Raw genomic sequence first — 19,261 nt, forward strand, 5'->3', positions numbered from 1 at the left:
AGCAAACAAAAAAAAAGTGATATATCACAGCTTGGTCTTACACAAAAAAAGCCAGTGATCAGGCTTGTGTCTGTTAAATATTCATTAGGGAACACAGAAAGCCACAGGCATCAAAACGGGGGACCATTTGCGTATTTACTTTTCCAAGGCTATCATACAATGGTCTTCACACTGCTGCATTTAAACTTCATGCAAGGCCAGCAGTTTCTTTCAATAGCTCCCAAGCCCAAAACCTCATCCTAGAGTTAATCAAAGACAAGATTAAATGTTAAGAAAGAAACCTGTGGAAAAACACTAAGTGAAGCAGCGAATGCTTTCTGCTACACAGGTTCCCTCAGCTAATACAGCACATCACTTGTTCCTAAACTGAAGTACATCCAGCTAGTGAGGTACAGCAGGGCTTCATAACTTACTTCTTGAACAGTACCCTAAACATTTACAAGAAACTTGGAAATAACTAAGAACCACATTGCACCATCCCAAAATGTAAACAACTTCACATCCATATTATATAGCAGCACACCAACAATTAGAAAAGGCCTCACAACCTTTCACTGCCATAAAATGTGTTAGAAAACAGACCATATATGAAAAATTACACTTTGTCATTTTAAACCAGAACTTAGTGGACAAAGCCCATGTAGCAGCGGACTTCAATAGTCCATGCATCACTGGGAAGGAAACTGAAAGAGCCCACTGACTACATCTCCAGAGCAGGTTATGCTGCAGATGGAACCACGGGAAGTCCCAAGAAGCTCAGTAGAGAAGTACTGTACTACAGGAAGAGAACTGGAAAGCGTTTTCTCGAGTTCTGACAAAGTAGCTGTCGGTGCCCTGGTGCTTCGCTTCCTAATCTGTAACCTGGACAGATACTTACCTGAGCTGGAGAGCACGTGAAACACATCCAGAAAGAAGGGAAGAGCCAGAAGTGCCCAACTTAAGTTTTACACAAATAAACGTTAAACAGAGCCAATTGTTCCTGCTTCTTCCCCCACTTCTGGAGTTATGCTAGAACAAAACCTGGCACCATGTCAGGGAAGAGACTGGGACACAGAGCAAACAGATGTTTCACTCAGTTGATAACTACATAATTGCACTGGATTTGGCTGGGACAGTTACATTTCTTCACACTAACATTCATGGGGCAATAGTTTGGATTTGTACTGAAAACAGTTGATAACCCATGGATGCTTTGGGAACTGCTGAGCAGTGCTTACACAGCCTCAAAGCCTTTTCTGCTTCTCAAGCCACCATGCCAGTGAGCAGGCTGGGGGTGCACAAGGAGTTGGGAAGGTACACAGACCCCAGCTGATCCAAGGGATATCACAGGACATCATGCTCAGTGTATAAAGCTAGGAGAAAAAGAACGAAGGTAGAACATTCAGAGTGATGGTGTTTATCTTCCCAAGTAACTGTTACATGTGATGGAGCCCTGCTGTCCTGGAGATGGCTGCTCAACCATAGGGAGTGAAGAATTCCTTATTTTGCTTTGCTTCCACACACAACATTTCCTTTATCTATTCAATTTCTTTACCGCAGTGAACACGTCTTCTCACTCTTTCCCTTCTGATTCTCTCCCCACATCCCACCAAAGGGAGGGAGCGAGTGGCCACGTGGTGCTGAGTTTAACTGGGTTAAACCATGACAGAAATGGATCCCTGGAACAGTTAGTTTGTTGGATAAACAGTAGTTTATAAGAATCTTTTTTGTGTATTAAACTGAAAGAGCCACTAAGCTACATGGCTGTGGATTTGCACTGGTGTTACAGGGACATGTATTTGCTTACAACTGCAGGTAAGGTTTGTCTACTGAATGCAACTTCACAACATCGCAGTAAAATAAGCAGTGAAATAGAGAGCAACTGCTGCCCACATTGGCATTATTACTATGCCCTGCACTCACCCTACATGCTTCCATCTCAAAAATATATCCACTTCCTTCGATGAACATTCATATGCAACAGAATCAAGTAACACTGTGACTCTTATTTAGAGGGAAAGGAACCCGTTCAGAGCAGCACAGTAACACATTATGAGGCTCAACTCACTCACTTGGCATTGCTTTCTGCAGCTTCCTCCTTTGCTTCCACATCACCCTCACATTTTGTAGACTTGTTCTTTTCATCCATCCAGTCAGAGACATGTTTAAGGGCACATTCTACTGTTGATACCATGTTCTGGACAGCTTCAAGTTCCTCTGGAGATGGATAAATGGTTGAATGTTTCACCATTACATGGCGGTCATCATTAGCAAAAGATCGGATAGATCTCTGTTATGAAGTGGGAAACAGGGGGGGGGAAAAGAACAAAGTTATTGGATTATCAATAGAAGGACATTGCCTGAATGGGAATCCTCCCTGACAGACGTAGGACTGTGTTTTATGACGATCATTGCTTATAATCATGCAGGAATGATTCCTTATGTTTATTTAAATACATTTTAAAAAGAATAAGAAGGAAAGCAAGCGAACACCAGTGCAAAGATCAGCACTAAGCTGGTAAAATATCTAAGACCTTGGGTGGGTTGTATGGCACCTGATAGGAGATGCCTAAATTCAGCTCTTCTAGAACCCTTTTACTGGCTACTAAGAGGAACAGGCACATGTGGAGCACAGTTTCTGTTTATGTCTACCAAGCACCTCTGGAGCAGTTTATGTTAGGATGAGATAAATTGTGCATTAGAGGGATGTTTCCCCACTCCCCCGCGTGTGACCACACAAGTCTGAACCACAGTACAGGAGCTGCTACAGACATCTAGAAATGAAGCAACCTGAATTTCACCCTCTGTTTGGTACCTCCATCATCAGTGGAGGCTGTGACACTGTGTGTGCCAGGGACAGATCAGGGAGAATTTAGGTGTGGGACTAGACAGAACTCTACACCCACACACGTCTAGAGGCGGATACAAAATAGGGTCAAGACCTGTAGAATGCATTAGTTTGCAATGGCTAGAAGTGGGATTTCTGCTGCTTGTCCTCTCATGACTCCCCCCCGTCCTTTTCTTGTTTTCACTGTTTATCTCACTTCTCCCTGCCCAGCTTCTCTTTGAGAAGACGGCATGGTCTGGCTGGTTAATTAAAGAGTGCAAAAGCAGGGAACAAAAAACCCCGAGTTTCATTCCCAATTTCATTAAGTGTCTGACTTCCCTCATCCTTTGACTAGCCTCTCTATTTAGATTAAGCTTTCAAAGCCAGTAGAAATCACTTAGGCTCTGATCTTGCCCAAAGGAACAACATCTCATGGAGATATAAGCTGTGAGCTACAGTACTGTAAGAAAGAGCACTCCCTACCCTGGAATCCTTGCAGGAATTAAGGTGTTCCTGAATTTCAGCAATCTTTGTTGGCTTGTGTCAACCTTCAGCAGCTGGATGGCTCAGAGCAAAGAGAAAAGCCACTTTCCTTATCCCAAAAGGTAAATTATTTCAAGTAGGGACATTCAGAAATTTAGAATTTAGGTGAGTGCTGACTGGGTAAAGAACATGGACAGGGCAGGCAGGGAGAACATGGACAAGATCCCCATTTTGTAAAAGGCACTGATGCTCCCCAAATAGAGTTCTGCATATTCTCAAAGTGCCAAGTGCAGCCACCTCTTCCCTGTTTATGCCAGAGACAATGGCAGCACGCCTTAGAACAAGGCAATCAAATAACCATTCCCTTGTCGTTTTGTTCCTGCTGCAGATGAAGTCATAGGCAATACGTATTGCTGAGAGCAGCTAGGCAAACTGCACAGGGATTTACAGAGGCATGAATGAAGATGAGGCTAAACTTGTAAGGAAAGACTGAAATAATGTCTTACAAAAAAAATGTAATAAAAATAATAGGAAGAGATCAGAGTGTCAATTAGAATAGTTTGCAGTGAAACTTGGGAGTCCTGAGTGATACTGCTGAGGAAGGTAAACTTAAATGGTTGGTTAGCTTGTGCTGGGAAGCTTATGCTTTGCTACACACTATCCAGATGGGACTATTTTGATCTGAACAGTGACCCAGACCAGCTGTGATCACAGCACAGACCTCTGGCAAGAGCTGCTCTAACTCTTGTTCTTTATAGACACACAAACCACTGCTGAAAGCTTCCCAGATCCTGGAACCATGAACCGAAAACCTCTCTTCCTCCTACACATTAAATACCTTGATCGGGTTTCATTTTCACCCCTGCTTTATGGGTTTGTAAAAGTATGCACTCTTAACAACAAAAAAAGAGCCTTTCAAGGATGTCAGAGGCCTCTGGGTTGAATGCTTAAAGAACTGGTCAGGATTTCCTGGCTTACTGCATTCACTGGGTCCCTGCCATTGAAGGGCAGCGTGACATCAGTCCCTTCCTAACTTTCAGGCTCCTACCCAAATGGACAATTGGGGTAGTAAAAGAACCTCATCAGCTGGGGTCTGGTTTTATCCCCAGAACTTTCATAGGCTGGAAAATGCTTCCAGGAGGTCCCTCTTGTGGCTTATCTGCAACATGGATACAGAAAGAAGCTGCAGTTCAGCAGTGAAGACTGACAAGCTGGATTCATTAACTTCCCCCCCACCATCTCTTATCTCATAAAATACCAATTAGGAAAACCAGTAAAACAGGAATAAATTAGTAATTCCTACATTAGAAGAGATTTGTTTCTTTTTCTAATAAAGGGAGACTGAAAAGATCAGTTCTTCACTGCAACTTAGGCCAAACAGAATAGCAAAAACGGAACACTTTGAAATACAGTATACTGACAACCCTGCTCTGACAAGTGTTCTTCCACCCTTTGTGCTTGTAACAGGTAAAAGTCTTCTCTTAGATAAACACAGCCTATCAGCAGTCATCAGCTACACAAACGTTAGAGAACTGCATTTAAAATTGCATTTCTTCTCATTTCTGTTCTCTCAGTAACAATCTTAGAGGATGTAAAGACACATAAATGTGCTTAAACTGCTCTCCACAGGTATTTTTCAGGAACTGGGTGGGTGTATTGCCTTTTGTGACTACATCTTCAGAATCTTACCATCACAATACTTCATACTTGCACAGGTTTATGAATTCAACATCTCAGGCATTTCCAATTCACAACCAATCCCAGGCAGATAAGAAATGACTCTTAAATAATATACACCAGGTGTATTCAACTACACGCATTTCAGCCACACTATTCACAAAGTCTGCATAGAACCAAATTCAGTCCCACAAATACAAGTCATCAACACTTGCTTTTGTGAGGAAGAGGTGAATATCAGGATTTGGTTATGCAATCTGCAAGTTCAAGGTCACTCATGCTGTTCACTGCAGCTTGCTAATGCCAGTTTTATTAGAAAACCTTATGAGCATCCCCTTCATTCATATTTAATAATTCATGTAATGCAGGCTCACAAGACAACTCTGGTTTTAAGAGGCTGAGAGTGTATCAAACCTCATTTGCTTTGCTCAAAGCATGCACTACCATCCCCAGTTTAGTGCAAGGTCAGAAAATCCCCTTAACTCTGGTTTCATCATGCCCCATGCAAGACTCTCAGCAGAGAATATTCTTAATATCCTGTGAAAGATGACAGATACCTACCATGGTTTGTTAGTGTTTCAGCTCTCTCTCCCTCCCTTTCTCCTTTTCCCTCCTCCTTGGTGTCTTGGCTAAGCACTGTTTTGCCTGACAGAACCTCTTCATAAGCCTCTCAGTCCCTTGACAGCTCAAGAGTTCATACAGCCAAGATGCTCTGGGAGTCACTGTCTGCAATTCACCTGTAAAAAGAGAGAAACAACTTGAAACCAGAAGAAATGGCATGTTAATTCCAGTAAGTGTGCATTGCAGCATTTGGAGTCAAACGCTGATTAAAGCGAGCAGCTTCAAGATGGGGAGGCAGCCACTGATCCATTTATTCCTGAACAAGCAGATGTCACTGTGGAAAGCAACTTTTTGTGATGTGCCCACACGTATGTAACGGTTTTCCCATGCCAGTTAGAGCTTATCTCAGTGTGGTTTGTCAGCCACCTGGCAATCCAAGCTTCTGATACGAGGAAGACAGGATATCCAACATCTCAAATATGCTCCATGTGAAACCAGCTCAAGAAGTCTCTATTTTTATGTCGCATGCACATAAAAATCAAACACACTGTATTTCATTATCTAAAAGAAATTAATCTGTTCAAGTCTCCAGTGCAGCCCTTGATCCTGAACGTGTCAAGATGCTGATATTAGAAAAACTAAGACTTCGGGTGGCAATAGCTGTAAGTGGTTATTTAGAGGGACAAGCGCATTATAGCAAACTGAAGATATGACTTGTGAGAATGCTCAGCTGAAATCATCCACACCGCCTTTCCTGCCCTTGCACTGCTTTTCACAGCACACAAGAGCAGCCCTCTTGTACTAAACTAGGAAACAAACACCAGCACTGGCAGCATAAGGAACTGCAAATAAATGCTCTGTAAGACAAGAGAAGAGCAGGATAACAGCAGGTAATGTGACAGAGAGGAAAGCATAAGCTCATTGCATAGCAAGACAATCTAGTCCTTGCAGAAAATTCCTGTTTTCTTTTCACTGCACATATTGTTGCATCAGCTTTTTAGCAACGTTTTAAAGCAACTGGGAACCCAGTCAGTAAATTGCTGCAGACTGACACACTCAAATGTTTTCCTTTTCTCCTGTATGCCGATTCTCCTTCTCTAGCAATATGTTGCTTATTGTCTGTCAGAGAATCCTGACATTGTTAGAGATTAAAAGCATGTTTGGTAACAGCAGAGGGATAGGCAAGATGACTTGAAAGCTGAGTAGATGCTTAAACCTCAGGGGTGTGACAGGGAATAATTAAACGTTGCATCCCATAGAGATTTGAACATGCCGAGGGAAAGGGAACAACAAATCCTGCTTCACTATTTTCCTAGTTAAGAAATGAATTGGGTTTACAAGACCAAAAGCTTTGGCAGCAAGTGCCTAATAGATGTTTGTATCTCACACCACATTTAGGATGTAGAATTGAGTAAAACAAAAAGCAGCCAGACAAGAACATTGTGCAGGACCCTGTCTGCTCCAGCAGCTGAAGACTGCCAAGGAAGAAACCCCAAGGGAGTTAAATGCAGTCATACTAAAAATACTTGGGAAAAGCAAGCTAATGAAAACCCTGAAGGACCTCACTTCTGATCACAAGGGCTTTACCCTACCAAAGCATATTAACACTCTACCAAATTGCTTCCCAAAAGACATCAAGAAGGAGATGGTCTCTCATAGGACCAGATTCGTCTCTTAAGAGATCCTGAAACCCAAGCAGAGGCAGCTGGGAGGAAAAATAAGCAAAGATTACTGCTTTGGCACTATTTATTCTATGAGCCAGTCATAATCTCTTCCACATTCAATAGCCTTTCACCATTTCCAGAAGCAACCAGACTCTTTATGAGGTCTTTTTGGTTTGCTTTTCTATAGTAATAATAATATGCTTTTGAGTCAGCAGATGGCAAGCTAGAGAGACTTTTATGAGACATGTTTCTAGATCATCTATTTCAAATTAGTTCTCTCTTCAAACTAAATTCCAGCTCTCTTCACATGCTCTTCTTCCCCAAGACTCCTACATTTCACATTTTCAGTTTGCTATCTTCTCTGGTAACTGTAACTTGGCAATTCCAGGCAGAGAGAAGGGCACTGAAATGTGTTGCTGACTTCAGCATATGCCCAGTACAATGTCTCTAGACTCTGAGCAACACTCCAGCCTGGCCTCCCTCCGAAGACTACTGCAAGCTGTTGCTTATCAGCATGTACAGTGTATTGAAAGCAGATGGACAAAGATCGCTAGCTGAGCACTTTCTGGTGCTGCAGTCAGTTGCTGAGCAGACTGTCTCAGGGCACGTCTACAAACTACCCCACAGGCTCTGGAAACAGACATACCTCAGGGTGCAGTTCTCATTGCTGAGTGCTCTTTGAAAGCTTGAAGCAGACTGAAAACAAATGTTTCGTAGCTATGACAGGGCTTAATCTACTGGACAGATGAAGCAAAACCACCAACACCTTTCAACACTGCCTTAAGTGAGTAGTAACCGTCTTGTTTTCAAGATGGGCTCAGCTTCCAGTGACAAGGATGAGTTATTGAAGGTATTCATGAGTTTGATTCTACCTGGCCTGTTTCTCACCAGCGAATGGTGAGACAGTACGTACCCAGCTGAATTATGAAGGGATCTTTATTATAAAGCACAGACAGCTGGAAAGAAAAAAACCCTGAAAGTTGAGTTGAAGCTTATATATGATGCCTTTCAAGTCATTAACATCCTAAGAATATCTCACACAAATGTGCACAGGAGTGAAAACCAAATATAGTTCAGACTTTGAGAGAAATTTTTCAACAAAAGCACTAAACAGGAGGGAGTTTACTGTAAAAGTGTAGACACAATATACAGAACAAAGTACACTTGACAGCATGCAGAATTAAATTAGGGAAAACTAAAATCAAATCTGCTCAACCATATGGACTAAGGCAGCAGAACATAGCTCAGCACCAAACACATCAGAAAGCATTATGTGAAGTGAGCAGCAATTCCATAAATCCAAGAGTATCATTTTACTACCAGGCTATAGCAGGGAATTTGTCCCTCCATCCTCAGGGAGGTAACAGCTGATGCCTGGACTAAAAGGCACAGTATTACAACACATGGTTGTTTTACCCCAGGGCTGCCACCCACACTCACAAGTCCTAGGACAAGCTCCTAGTGCTACCACAACCTTTGTGACCTTGAGAAAGTCACTTTACCCCTGCATCCTGTGGCCCTGAAGTGTGAAACAAGAGTAAATACTTGCTGCCCCCAAACCAGGTCAGCTGAGTAGAGTCTGCAGTGGGGTTTAAAGTCACTGGGATTTGACACATTAGAAATGTTATTAAAACATCATGACAGTCTAACAGCATTTCCATTAAACATCCCATCCTTCATGTAAGTTTATGCTTTGGCACAAGACAAACAACGCAAAGAATTTCAGATGAGGCCTCTGTAGCAGGATATATTCCTGCATCTGGCGAGTGTGTTCCCAAGAGACAGACATTTAAAACAGCCAGAAGTAATGAATATGCTTCAGTACCTTCGAGCACTTGTGAAAAGTGAAAAAGCAGGAGAAACAGGTACTTGCACTCCATGGGGACTGGAATGTAACATCAGAACTAGGGAGCTATAAGCTTCTAGAAAGGAGAGACAAACTTTGGCACCCTGATATCCCCTTGCAGCACAAAGTTATGTTGCATGGAATGATGAGGAGGAAACCAGGGTCACTGGACTCCAGTCCTGCAAACCCTCGCTTCAGTGAGCTGCTCTTTAGGCAACTGGCCAGGCCATGTAGAACACCATGAAAATGGGTTTTAAATGCTACATCAAGAAGGCACATGCCAATGATATTCAGCTGAAGCATTAAAAACACCCTCCACCCTCCTAATCTACCCTTATACCAGTATCTGCCTATGAGAACTACAGTTTACAGTGTAAACCACCCTAAGATCACTCAAAGTTCATGTTAACAGAGCAACAAGGAAAACTAATAACAAACCTGTATTTCACACAGCCGAAGGTGTATCAGACACAGTAACAGAACTGGAATTCACATCCCTTTTTTCTTACCTTTACCAAGGCAGACTAAGAAGTTTGCAACTTTAAACTGGAAGCTTACTTTAACTTCTGCTTTGCATTCAGGTAATTTCTCGTCACACCGTCCAAAGTGCTGCTGAAAATATGTTGTGTTTTTTCTGCAGTATAATTTTATTGCTGGCCTTCTGCCAAGAGGCTTTCTGGCAGCATCTCCCACAGTTGGAAACTGTGTATCTGGGTCAGAAAAGACAAGCCGCTTTTCAGAACAGCTCAATACATTTGGCAGAGATGCTGATATTGTAATTGAACTCTTTCAGCAACTCTTTTTATGATGTACCCAGACACCAAACAAAACAAGATCTGCAGTGTTGATTAATGTCAAAATAACTGACAGAGAAATATCAAAATAGTTTTCCCTCATGTTAAAAGTATCAACAAACTGAGGGGAGCAGATAAGAAATCCAATTCATGAGGATTCAGTGAGAAGCACAGGGCAGAGAAATCCACAGAGTATGACTGACCCTCCACTTGTGCAGGTATTATTTTAAATCCAGACTCCCTGTACACTGCACAGAGCTGGTTTCTTCATTCTTCTCCACCATAAGAAGAGAAATCCTTGGCACTCATCACCATGTAAGTATTCTGTAAAGAAGTGCAATTGTAACACTGGGATGCGTATTTAATGCTGCCCTGCTTCCAACAATACGCTCAACATTCAGTTTCACCTGGAGACTGTACATTCATAGGAGTTTTATTATTATCCAGGTAATACAATTCATGGCAAAACTGTATCTGGGTTCGCATTGAGAAGAGTGGAATTTTCCAGCCAAATTAATAATTACAAAGCAACACTGCAGTTAAAAACTGGGAAGGTACTTCCCTCTGGCAAATCCCCGCACTTCATACAACAGATACTTGAATGTGGCATTACTCCTGCCTGTTCAGCTCTCACAGTGTTTCAGGAAAGGCTCCTGTGCTCAGGAATCTCTTAGGAGCAGCCTCTGTCAAGCAGCCCCAACATGCACATTTAATAAGAACCAAAGACAGGGCAGGCACATACTTGATAAACAGATCTGGAATCATGGACAAAGAAATCAAAGTCATCTTTGCATGGTCCACAGCTCTGGCAGTGCTCACAGCACAAGGGAAGCAGCTGCCCAGTCGTCAGCATGGAAGAAACTACAGAAAGAGCTCCTGGAGGAATTTCGGCTGTGCTGAGGACAGACATGGAGAGAGAACCTGGGGACAATGGGTTCAAAGATGCCACAAAGTACTTGTAAAGAACACATGGATTCTCCTCCAGATTGTAGAGCAAGGAATGAAAAAGCAACCAAAATAAATCACACTGGTGAAGTAGTTGAAGTTGAAGAAATAATGCCAATCAGTTAATCTAGATTAATGCCTGAAGGTAACAGGAAATAGGGATGTGCAGAGCATAGCTCATATTTTTAGCTCCTGGAAAGAGGGTGAAGAAAAGATGGTCTAAGGGGAAATCATCACTAGCCTAACAGGAAGGTTAAAAATGGAACACGGAGGCTTAGTGTGAGCATATATACAATCACTTGAAGAAGAAAATGCTGCATCCTATATAGAACCACATCCAATCTCAGAAAGAAATATGCATTAGTAGAAATAACCACAGATAGCAAATGATAACATGTAACAAAAAGATAGTTTTGGAAGGAATATAAATCCTTCTCCTTTATCATTCAAGCTGCTCTTCACTAGTGAGGACAGGAAGGTACGTGATCAAACTCACCAAGTGCTCTTCAGAGCAGCACACCAGTTGCAGTCCTCAAGGTATTTCTTATATCTATCTCCCTGCAGATTTTTATGTAGCCTCCTGTCCCCCAACAACTGCACAACGCCCAGCACACCAGTCCCAGCTAGTGCTGAGAGTCTCTAATGAAACCTTGGAATGGGTCAAGATGCAAGACTGAGCAGAGATAGAGCAAGTGCAAAGGAAAAAAAAGGTTTAAAAAGTGGCTGGTTTTAAATTACAAATTGACACATGAACATTAATAGTTTCATGTATTTCCTGCTCAACCAGTCAGAAACAGCCCAAACTGAACTGCCTGTAAAACCGAGCACTACAGCAACCAAGTTGTTAAAGGGAGCACTTGGCAGGTGTCTTAAAGAAAATCACAGATTAGATAATACATCAATAATTAATAGCAAAGTATTCATTTGGGACAAGGCAGAAACCACCAGTGGATTCTCTGTGAAACGTTGTGACTTCTATCATCCTAACATAGGCATTCCTGTTCTTCTGGCCAAACTGGACAGTGCAAACCTGCTGCTACTTCATAGCATGCACCCATTTGTGAAGCAGCCATAATCTGACATCCACACTGAAGATCATCTGAAGTTCCAAGACCAGGTTGGATGAGGCCTTGGGTGATAGGGTTTAACGTGATATGTCCCTGCCCATGGCAGGGGGGTTGGAACTTGATGATCTTAAGGTCCTTTCCAACCCTAACTATTCTATGATTCCTAACAGACTATATTCATTTACAGTTGAAGAATTAACTAAATTAATAAAAAGTATTACATTACACTGAAATGACACCATCTGCAATGTCATTCATCCAGAGACAGACCTGGTTTAAGCAAAATTCTGGATCCGTGATTCAAATTACATCATATTCTCCAGAAGAACCACACAAAGCAGATCAGTGCCATGCTAGGCTTCTCGCCACACAAGCCCTGTCCTGCACTCACATCCCAACACTAAAGCTTTATAAACCTTCAAGACTAATAAACCTTCAACACTAAAGGCTTATAAACCTGCTAAATATTTTCCCTGTCGTTTGTATCCACATCCTTATCTGCAAGGCTTCTTTGCTCCAGAACCATAGTGGGAAACAGCCACAATGTTTAAGGGATTAAGAACAGGGACACATTCCTTCCACAGCACCCTTCTGCTCAACTGAAATAGCTGCAGTGCCCCAGTTTCTTCCCTGCTATGATTCACATCCCATAGACTGTAGGTTGACCTGAGCTGCAGCCTATCAACTAACTACATTTGATACACACAACCAGGATGTGGAAAAGGCCAGCAAGATGTCACTCTTCCATCAAGAAGAATCCATCTTCTACAGAACTGTGAGAGGCCAAAGGCACACACATGGAAAAGGCTAAAAATCATGGCATTCCCTCACTGTGGTGGTAATAAATAAGAGAGAGACTGGAGAACAAACTGCCCTACCAAAAAACTAGATCTGCTTGTATTGGTGGTTGGCACTTTTCATCAATTCCATGAGGCAACAGCAAAACTAGTTGTCCCCTGTTCTACATCCCAAGCTAAATCATATCTTGGTAATTAGGAAGATGAAAGAGTAAAGCAATGTGGATCCTAAACTTGCGTGGTAAATAAAACAAAATCAGTGCTTTTTTCTTACAAGTAATACAGTGTGAATAATTGAGATTCAGTTTTTCTACTGTTTACATCAAGTTTCAATTTCAGAGTATTAAGAAGCTTTTAAGAACAAATGCTGTCCTGACTAAAGTTTCAGCAAGCCTTAATGCTGAAATTTAAGCAACATTTTCTCCTCTTGAGTTTCTTCCCATGTCAATATGTAAAGAAGCTGGCATTTTCAATATTGCAAATCCACACTGGCTACTGTGCACATCTGCCTTCCACAGCCAGTTTAAACATTCATAACTCTGCACTTAAACACATTTTCTACTCTGCCACTCTTGCTGCTTCAGTGCCTTTTTGGTTAGTTTTTAATTAAAGGGAGATAATTTCAAAGGATTTGGAAGAGAAGAGCACTACACTCTGCAAGCACCGTGCAAAGAGTGTACTACACTGTGCAAGCACCTCCTCCATGACCAGACTTACACCACGTTTTAGTTCCACTTTGACTACTGAACAAATCCACTTTAATTTTTACCGCCTAATCGGTTATTTTGTCAAAGAACATCTTGTCAAAGGTCCTAGGTTACTTTAAGCTTCTTTAAGGTTTTTTCCTCTCATCCGTCCAACCCTGTTATTTTCTGTTTGTTTTTCTCATTCTGTGTCCCAGATTATTATTTCCAGGGAAGCCTGAAGCCCAATGTGACAACCTGTAATGCCACAGAAGCATCTGAAACTAAATCTGTAATTGTGGTCTTGGGCTGTTTCAGAAACCAAAACTTCCTCCCTTGAAACACTCTTCCTTTGCAATGCTGCAGCTCTGACCTGTACAGTCTCAGCAGCCCAGAGGAGCAGCGTCTTGGCTGCTGCACCACTCGGGTCCTCATTCCCACCTGCAGGGCCTCACCACAGCCCTCAGCTACAGCAAAACCAAGCTTGCAGCTTAATGAATGAATTGCTTCCACATAACTGACTTGCAACTGACTTTGCAAGCCATTCATACAAAAGAGAGGGGAAAGGAGGATTTTTAGTAGAATTGTTTTAAAAAGCACATGTTCCATAATGTTCCCAGTATTGAACGCCAATGAATCGGTGTTAGTAATGGAAACATTTGGAGTGGGAAGAATGACAGAAACAGAGATCCTATCTGCCAGGCAGGGGCTACCAAGTTTGATTTAGATATAGTTGAAGAACCCGTACAACAGAAAGCACAGGGAATATCTCTCCAGGGAACAGTACCCTGGCTGCCATCAATTTTCAGCCTCAGAACACAATTATTTACTTCACATGCACGATAACACTACCTAAAGATTTGAATTAGTTTATCTAGGCATGAAAGCTAGCAAAATATCCTTATGAAAAGTAACACACATCGCCACACCAGTGTGTTAGTCTGGCATCAGTGATTTAAGTCCACTATTCATGCCTTGAACAAGATTTTGTAGTAGGAAGCCCTGGCTTGGCCAAGAGGAAGAATAAGAGCCACAAACACATTTAGAGATTTACAAAACTTAATACATTAAAAATCCCATTTTCCTGGAATACCAGAAGACTCTCGAAGTATTTTGAATTGGCTTAATCCAGCATCTTCTTGCCTCAGCAGATCGCTGCTGCAAACACGTGCTGTCAGATCTGCCAACTGCAGTTGCAGAACTCATCTATTATTCCTCTCTCCAGTTAGCAGAGCGGAGCTGTGTAAAAGTATAAAAAAACCTAACTCTAGCAGGGACCATCATGGTGGCAGTGCTGTTTGAAGACCACAAGCTAAGCTGTAAAGTTAATGTCTCAGCATAGGTTATATCTGTGTGTCATCCTTCGGAACTTCCTGAGACAAGTAATGAATTCCACCTTTTTTTGTTTTTTGTTTTTTTTTTTAAGAGATATCGAAATAGAAAAAGATAAGCAAAATTATGTTTAGGCACCTGTAGCACTATATTCTCCAATGTCTTTAGAGAACACAACTGTTTAAGTAATTGATCTTGAACTTGAGAAGTTACATTCAATTGGGTTTTTTATCTTTTGAATTTCAAATAAAACCTGGTGGAAGCAAGAAGCCAACAGCACAAATCTGCCAATCTCACCTGGGGGTCATTTTTAAGAGCAGACATGACTTCTTTCTTTGTATTTCATATAGGGCTCTGAATTAGTTTCATCTCTCTTCACAGATAACAATGCCATCTCTAGTGTGCCACTTCACTCGAAGCAGCGTGAAAGATGCTTCTTCGTCTCTTAAGAGAAGGCTCTTCAGTTTTTGCCACTCAACACCATTTTCTTTAGATCAGGTAATGAATATTGTACCTTGTTCTCCCTGTCAGCATTAAGCAACACATCTCTGAACAGCAAAATACAAGGCTGTAATGAACATCAGTGTCTTGGAGGCCACATGCTTGCCACAAGTGCACAGCAGACTGCTCAACTCCAGTGTAAAAGAGGGTGCATACCCGGTTTGGTCTGAGGGAAACAAACAGACTGTGCAATCAATAGCAGCATTCAAAGTGCTCTGAGCTTTGCAGGGAGATTGATTTACAACAACAAAATTCCTTCTCCCCAAAGCTCCCTTCATACACTACAGTTGCTAAAAGTGACACTTGAAATTACTATCAGGGGAAAGACTAGAGAAAAACAATCTAAGTTTATTTTGGACCATTAACTGCATTTTGTGTCTAGCCACTTCAGTTCCCCTGATAACAGGAAACCTGCTGTTCCTAAAAGCATCATTGAAAAATAAAATAAATCCCATCAAAAGAAGGTGCATTTGGAAAGCTAAAACCTGTCAGGGTAGGAGAGTGCACAGTGCAAGAGGCACAGGGCAGGGTCAAAACCTGAATTAAAACCAACTGCTATACAAACAGATGGTGTTCTCCTAAACTGGGCAATAGGATGTAAAACCTTTCATCCCTCAGTGAGAAGTTATGAGGAAACTAGATTAGAGTCTTGACATTTTTATTGCCTACTTAGGCCACATATGTAAATATGGGTCCATGTCACATCATTATTATAGGCTGCCGCAGCAAAGAGAACGAGAACATTGACCTCTGGTCTTGTCAGCACAAAAAAACCTGCGTGGTTTTCAAAGTCTATACTTTCAGTGGTAAAAAGACTGTCAGACTATAATGCTGTCAATCCAGTTTATTCCACAGTTCAAACAAAATTCAGCTCTAAAGCATGAAACTTTTGTGTTAATGAGAAAAAAATACCTTAAAAAAAGTACCAAGATGTGTTGCTTTGTGCACTGAAAGCACGCACTTCTGCTGTTTTACAAGTTCTATTCTCTCTGCATGGCTCCTCTGCTGTGAGACAAAAGTCTCTGTTTCGGGTTTGTCAGTGATATTTGCCAACTCCTACGCTTGCTGCACTACAGTGTTCAGAGGCCAGTCAGAACTAACTTGACAAGTTAGTTCATCATTAATTAACTGCAGAAATACATTAAAGAAAACAACACCAAGGTGAAAGAGCGTTCTTCTAAAGGCTTTTTGCTTCTTTTGAGAGGAACAAAAAGGAAGTAATTAAACCTGGCTAACACTTCTCACTTAGCATCTTGCTCTAAAGCATTTAGAACTCATGCTTTGAAGGACTAAGGAAAGAACTTCAGAGCCACCAGTGCAGAACCCTCAACACAAAAAAACCTGTCCCTAAAATTCAGTGGACAAATCCTACCAGAGAGTTTCATGCTTTACCAAGTCAAAATCCAGAAGTTAAATTTAGAATGATGATTTCTGCAGGCACTCAGATGTTTCTGTTCTAAATTTTCTAGAAATTGCAAATTAGAACTTGGCAGACTTTAAACTGACCCAGCGTGTGTCTTCTGTAATCCAAATCATATTCTGTCCTATTACTCTGCAAAACTGTTAGGAAAAAATATCATGCCTTTCAACACATGGTTTCAGACAAGTGACAGAGACATTCCATTTATCTCTGGGCTAAGAACAAAACTTAAGTAGTGTTTTTTTGCCTTGGAATACTGCCATGAAAATTAAAAGCTAATAGAGGAATTGGTTATCTCCATTGGAAAATAAGTATAGTTTGCTTAATACCACCACTTACATAACTGTATTAATTCAAAGTTGTTGTGGTAATTTTTTTCCATTTACCATGGGGAGAATATATCATATTTCTAGACTCTCTGATCCCACTCCTCAATTCTGCAACCAGATACTCACCAATACATGCAGGTGTCACCAGGCTGTTCTGTGGAAGCAGCTGGCAGTCCCTCCAAGTTCACTAGCATTGTCTCTGCAGCTACTCAAGAGATCAAGGTTTTTTGCAACACCATGAACAACACTTGGAATGAACCAGCTCAGAGGTTACAGAGCAGAGAAATACCAGTAAGCAGAGTACTACCCAACGTCCCATTGCTGACCTGCAGGAGATAGCAATCTTCAGGCTGGACTAAACAGCAGAGACTAAATACATTACTCAGTCTCTTCCATTTTGATTGCAGTATCAAGCTTCAAAGTGCTTTTATTAGCAAAAAGTCATCAGACCTTAGCTACATGCACGAGAATTTCACACCACTTCATAAACATTAATTCTCCAATTGCTGTAATAGCTGTAAATGTTATGCTGTCTGCATTTAGAAGAGACCCTGTTGCCCAGTAACTTAAGAGACTTGCCCGGTGCCATAGTAAAGGATTGTTAGGACTTGGAAAAGTAGTTCATTTTTCATTTACTGTACACACTAAGCGTGGAGCATGCCCTCTCCCCTCCTTTCTAGCTTTCCACCCTTTACTTAGGATTATTTAATTTGGACAGCCACTGCACTGCTGGCTGCTTTTGCTATTCAATCTCTCCCTCACAGGACAACAGTACTCCTCCACAGGTCAGCTTGGCAAACTGTCATAGCAAATGCTTGACAACAATTACCTGTAGATTCATGAGATTCAAATTAGCAATTCAGTATCTGAATATGGTGTGATGAGACTCGGGAATCCAGTTCAGAATGTGCCCTATTTTCAGGCATCAAATTTTTCTGAGCACTCAACTCTTTTGTAAGTCAAACTGACATGGACTAGGGATCCTTATGTGTCTTTTTCCAAAGAGGACAATGGAGTCCCTCTTTTGCTAGGCAGCAGGACACACAGAGTCTGTTCTCTCGAAGAATTGAAGCCAGAAAAATAAGAGCATTTCAGGACACTAGCAAAGAACCTGAACCATTTTGCAAGATAAGGGGAAGCTTTGCAGCCTCACTCTATAAAGCAGCCTACTCCTTACCATTGAGCAGTGCACTCTGCACAATAAATTGTAGCATATTTTTGGGGTTTGAATTAAAAACCAAAGGTAGTTGTCTTTGCCACTTGGTGTTTCTTTGCCATTTGCTCTATACAGCATAGGAACAAGCTATGGAGGATAGGGGTGTTCATTCTTCTCTCTTCAAATGAAGAAAAATCAATCCATAAACCCCAGTCTTCACACTAGATACCAGGCAGCTATCTAAACCACCCCAAAACAATCCAAGAGGATGGACAAATCAGAAAATGAATGGGTAACTCCCGGATGACCAGGAGTACACGTGTGTCATCACTTCCCCTGCCTGTACCCCAGTCACACACCTCAAACAGTATCTCTTCAATCTGCCTCACACTAAGCTCCAGCCATCTAATTGCAGTTTATAATTTCTGTGAGTTCACTCAGGATGGCTACTTTGATCTGACATCAAGGAGACTACAGACTGTGTACTTCAATAGGATGATCCCTCCAACAAGCCCAACTCTGCCAAAAGGCCACTCTTCATCTCTATTGATGCTACTTTTCCTGCTTCTAACCCAATCTTCTCTTAGCAAACACATACCGCTTCCCTTGGGCTTCATGCATCCTGGTTGTTTGGATGTCCAGGCAAGCAGTTTTGTCTCCTGTACAGCGAACAGGAGATATTCCAGACCTTGTTAGAATAGAGTATTTTCAGCTGGAAGGGACCTACAATGATCATCTAGTCCAACTGGAACACAAGAGGAGCACAGATAATGGAAATGGAGCAAGGCAAAGGCAAGTGAGGGGAAGCACAGCAAATCCCTGTACTCTCGGCCAGAAGTCAATCTTTTGTGTACTGAGCATGAGACTTGCTACTGTACTGTGTGATGAGGGTAAAGAGAACTCATTGAGACAAGGTGCACCTGCTAAAACTGGCAAGAAAACCAGCTGGCTACTGCAAATCAGTAGTGCCCAGTGCAAACAGAAAGCAAGTCTCTGTTCTTCTGGCACAAGAGAACTCCATTACTGCAAGGAGCACATACAGATCAGACATTTACTAGCAAAAGAAGCTAGCCAAGGGATTTATATTCAAGATTACAGATCACGCTATGAAAGAAAACAAACATGCCACTGAGTCCCATACCCAGACAAGCTCTCCTCGAGCGGTTCTTCCTCTGAAGGAGAACTGCAAGGAGACAGGCT

General features: G+C 41.8%; 1 protein-coding gene and 1 long non-coding RNA gene across 13 annotated transcripts in view; one reads left to right on the plus strand and one right to left on the minus strand.

Moving 5' to 3' along the window:
- Positions 1-19,261, plus strand: part of LOC133281465 (uncharacterized) — a 71,598-nt gene that overhangs the window by 42,822 nt on the left and 9,515 nt on the right. For all 3 annotated transcript variants that reach the window (XR_009747528.1, XR_009747526.1, XR_009747527.1), the window contains exon 5: positions 15,037-15,153. This is a non-coding gene — a long non-coding RNA (uncharacterized LOC133281465). The remainder of the gene's footprint in view (positions 1-15,036; positions 15,154-19,261) is intronic.
- STRBP (spermatid perinuclear RNA binding protein) overlaps positions 1-19,261 on the minus strand; it is a 60,274-nt gene that overhangs the window by 30,520 nt on the left and 10,493 nt on the right. For 8 of the 10 annotated variants that reach the window (XM_061477108.1, XM_061477105.1, XM_061477104.1 and 5 more), the window contains exons 2-3: positions 5,528-5,703; positions 2,052-2,269 (exon numbers count right to left, since the gene is read on the minus strand). In XM_061477108.1, coding sequence (XP_061333092.1) covers positions 2,052-2,269; positions 5,528-5,530 — 221 coding nt within the window. In that variant the 5' untranslated portion in view covers positions 5,531-5,703. Of the gene's footprint in view, positions 1-2,051; positions 2,270-5,527; positions 5,704-9,546; positions 9,784-19,261 lie in introns of those variants that run through there. The other 2 variants (XM_061477103.1, XM_061477109.1) reach the window with 2 other exon arrangements.

The sequence above is a fragment of the Pezoporus flaviventris genome, unplaced genomic scaffold (assembly GCF_033815535.1).
Source record: "Pezoporus flaviventris isolate CSIRO_AGI_PZ_B2104156 unplaced genomic scaffold, CSIRO_AGI_Pfla_v1 ptg000097l, whole genome shotgun sequence".
In the NCBI taxonomy this organism is placed as follows: Eukaryota; Metazoa; Chordata; class Aves; order Psittaciformes; family Psittacidae; genus Pezoporus; species Pezoporus flaviventris.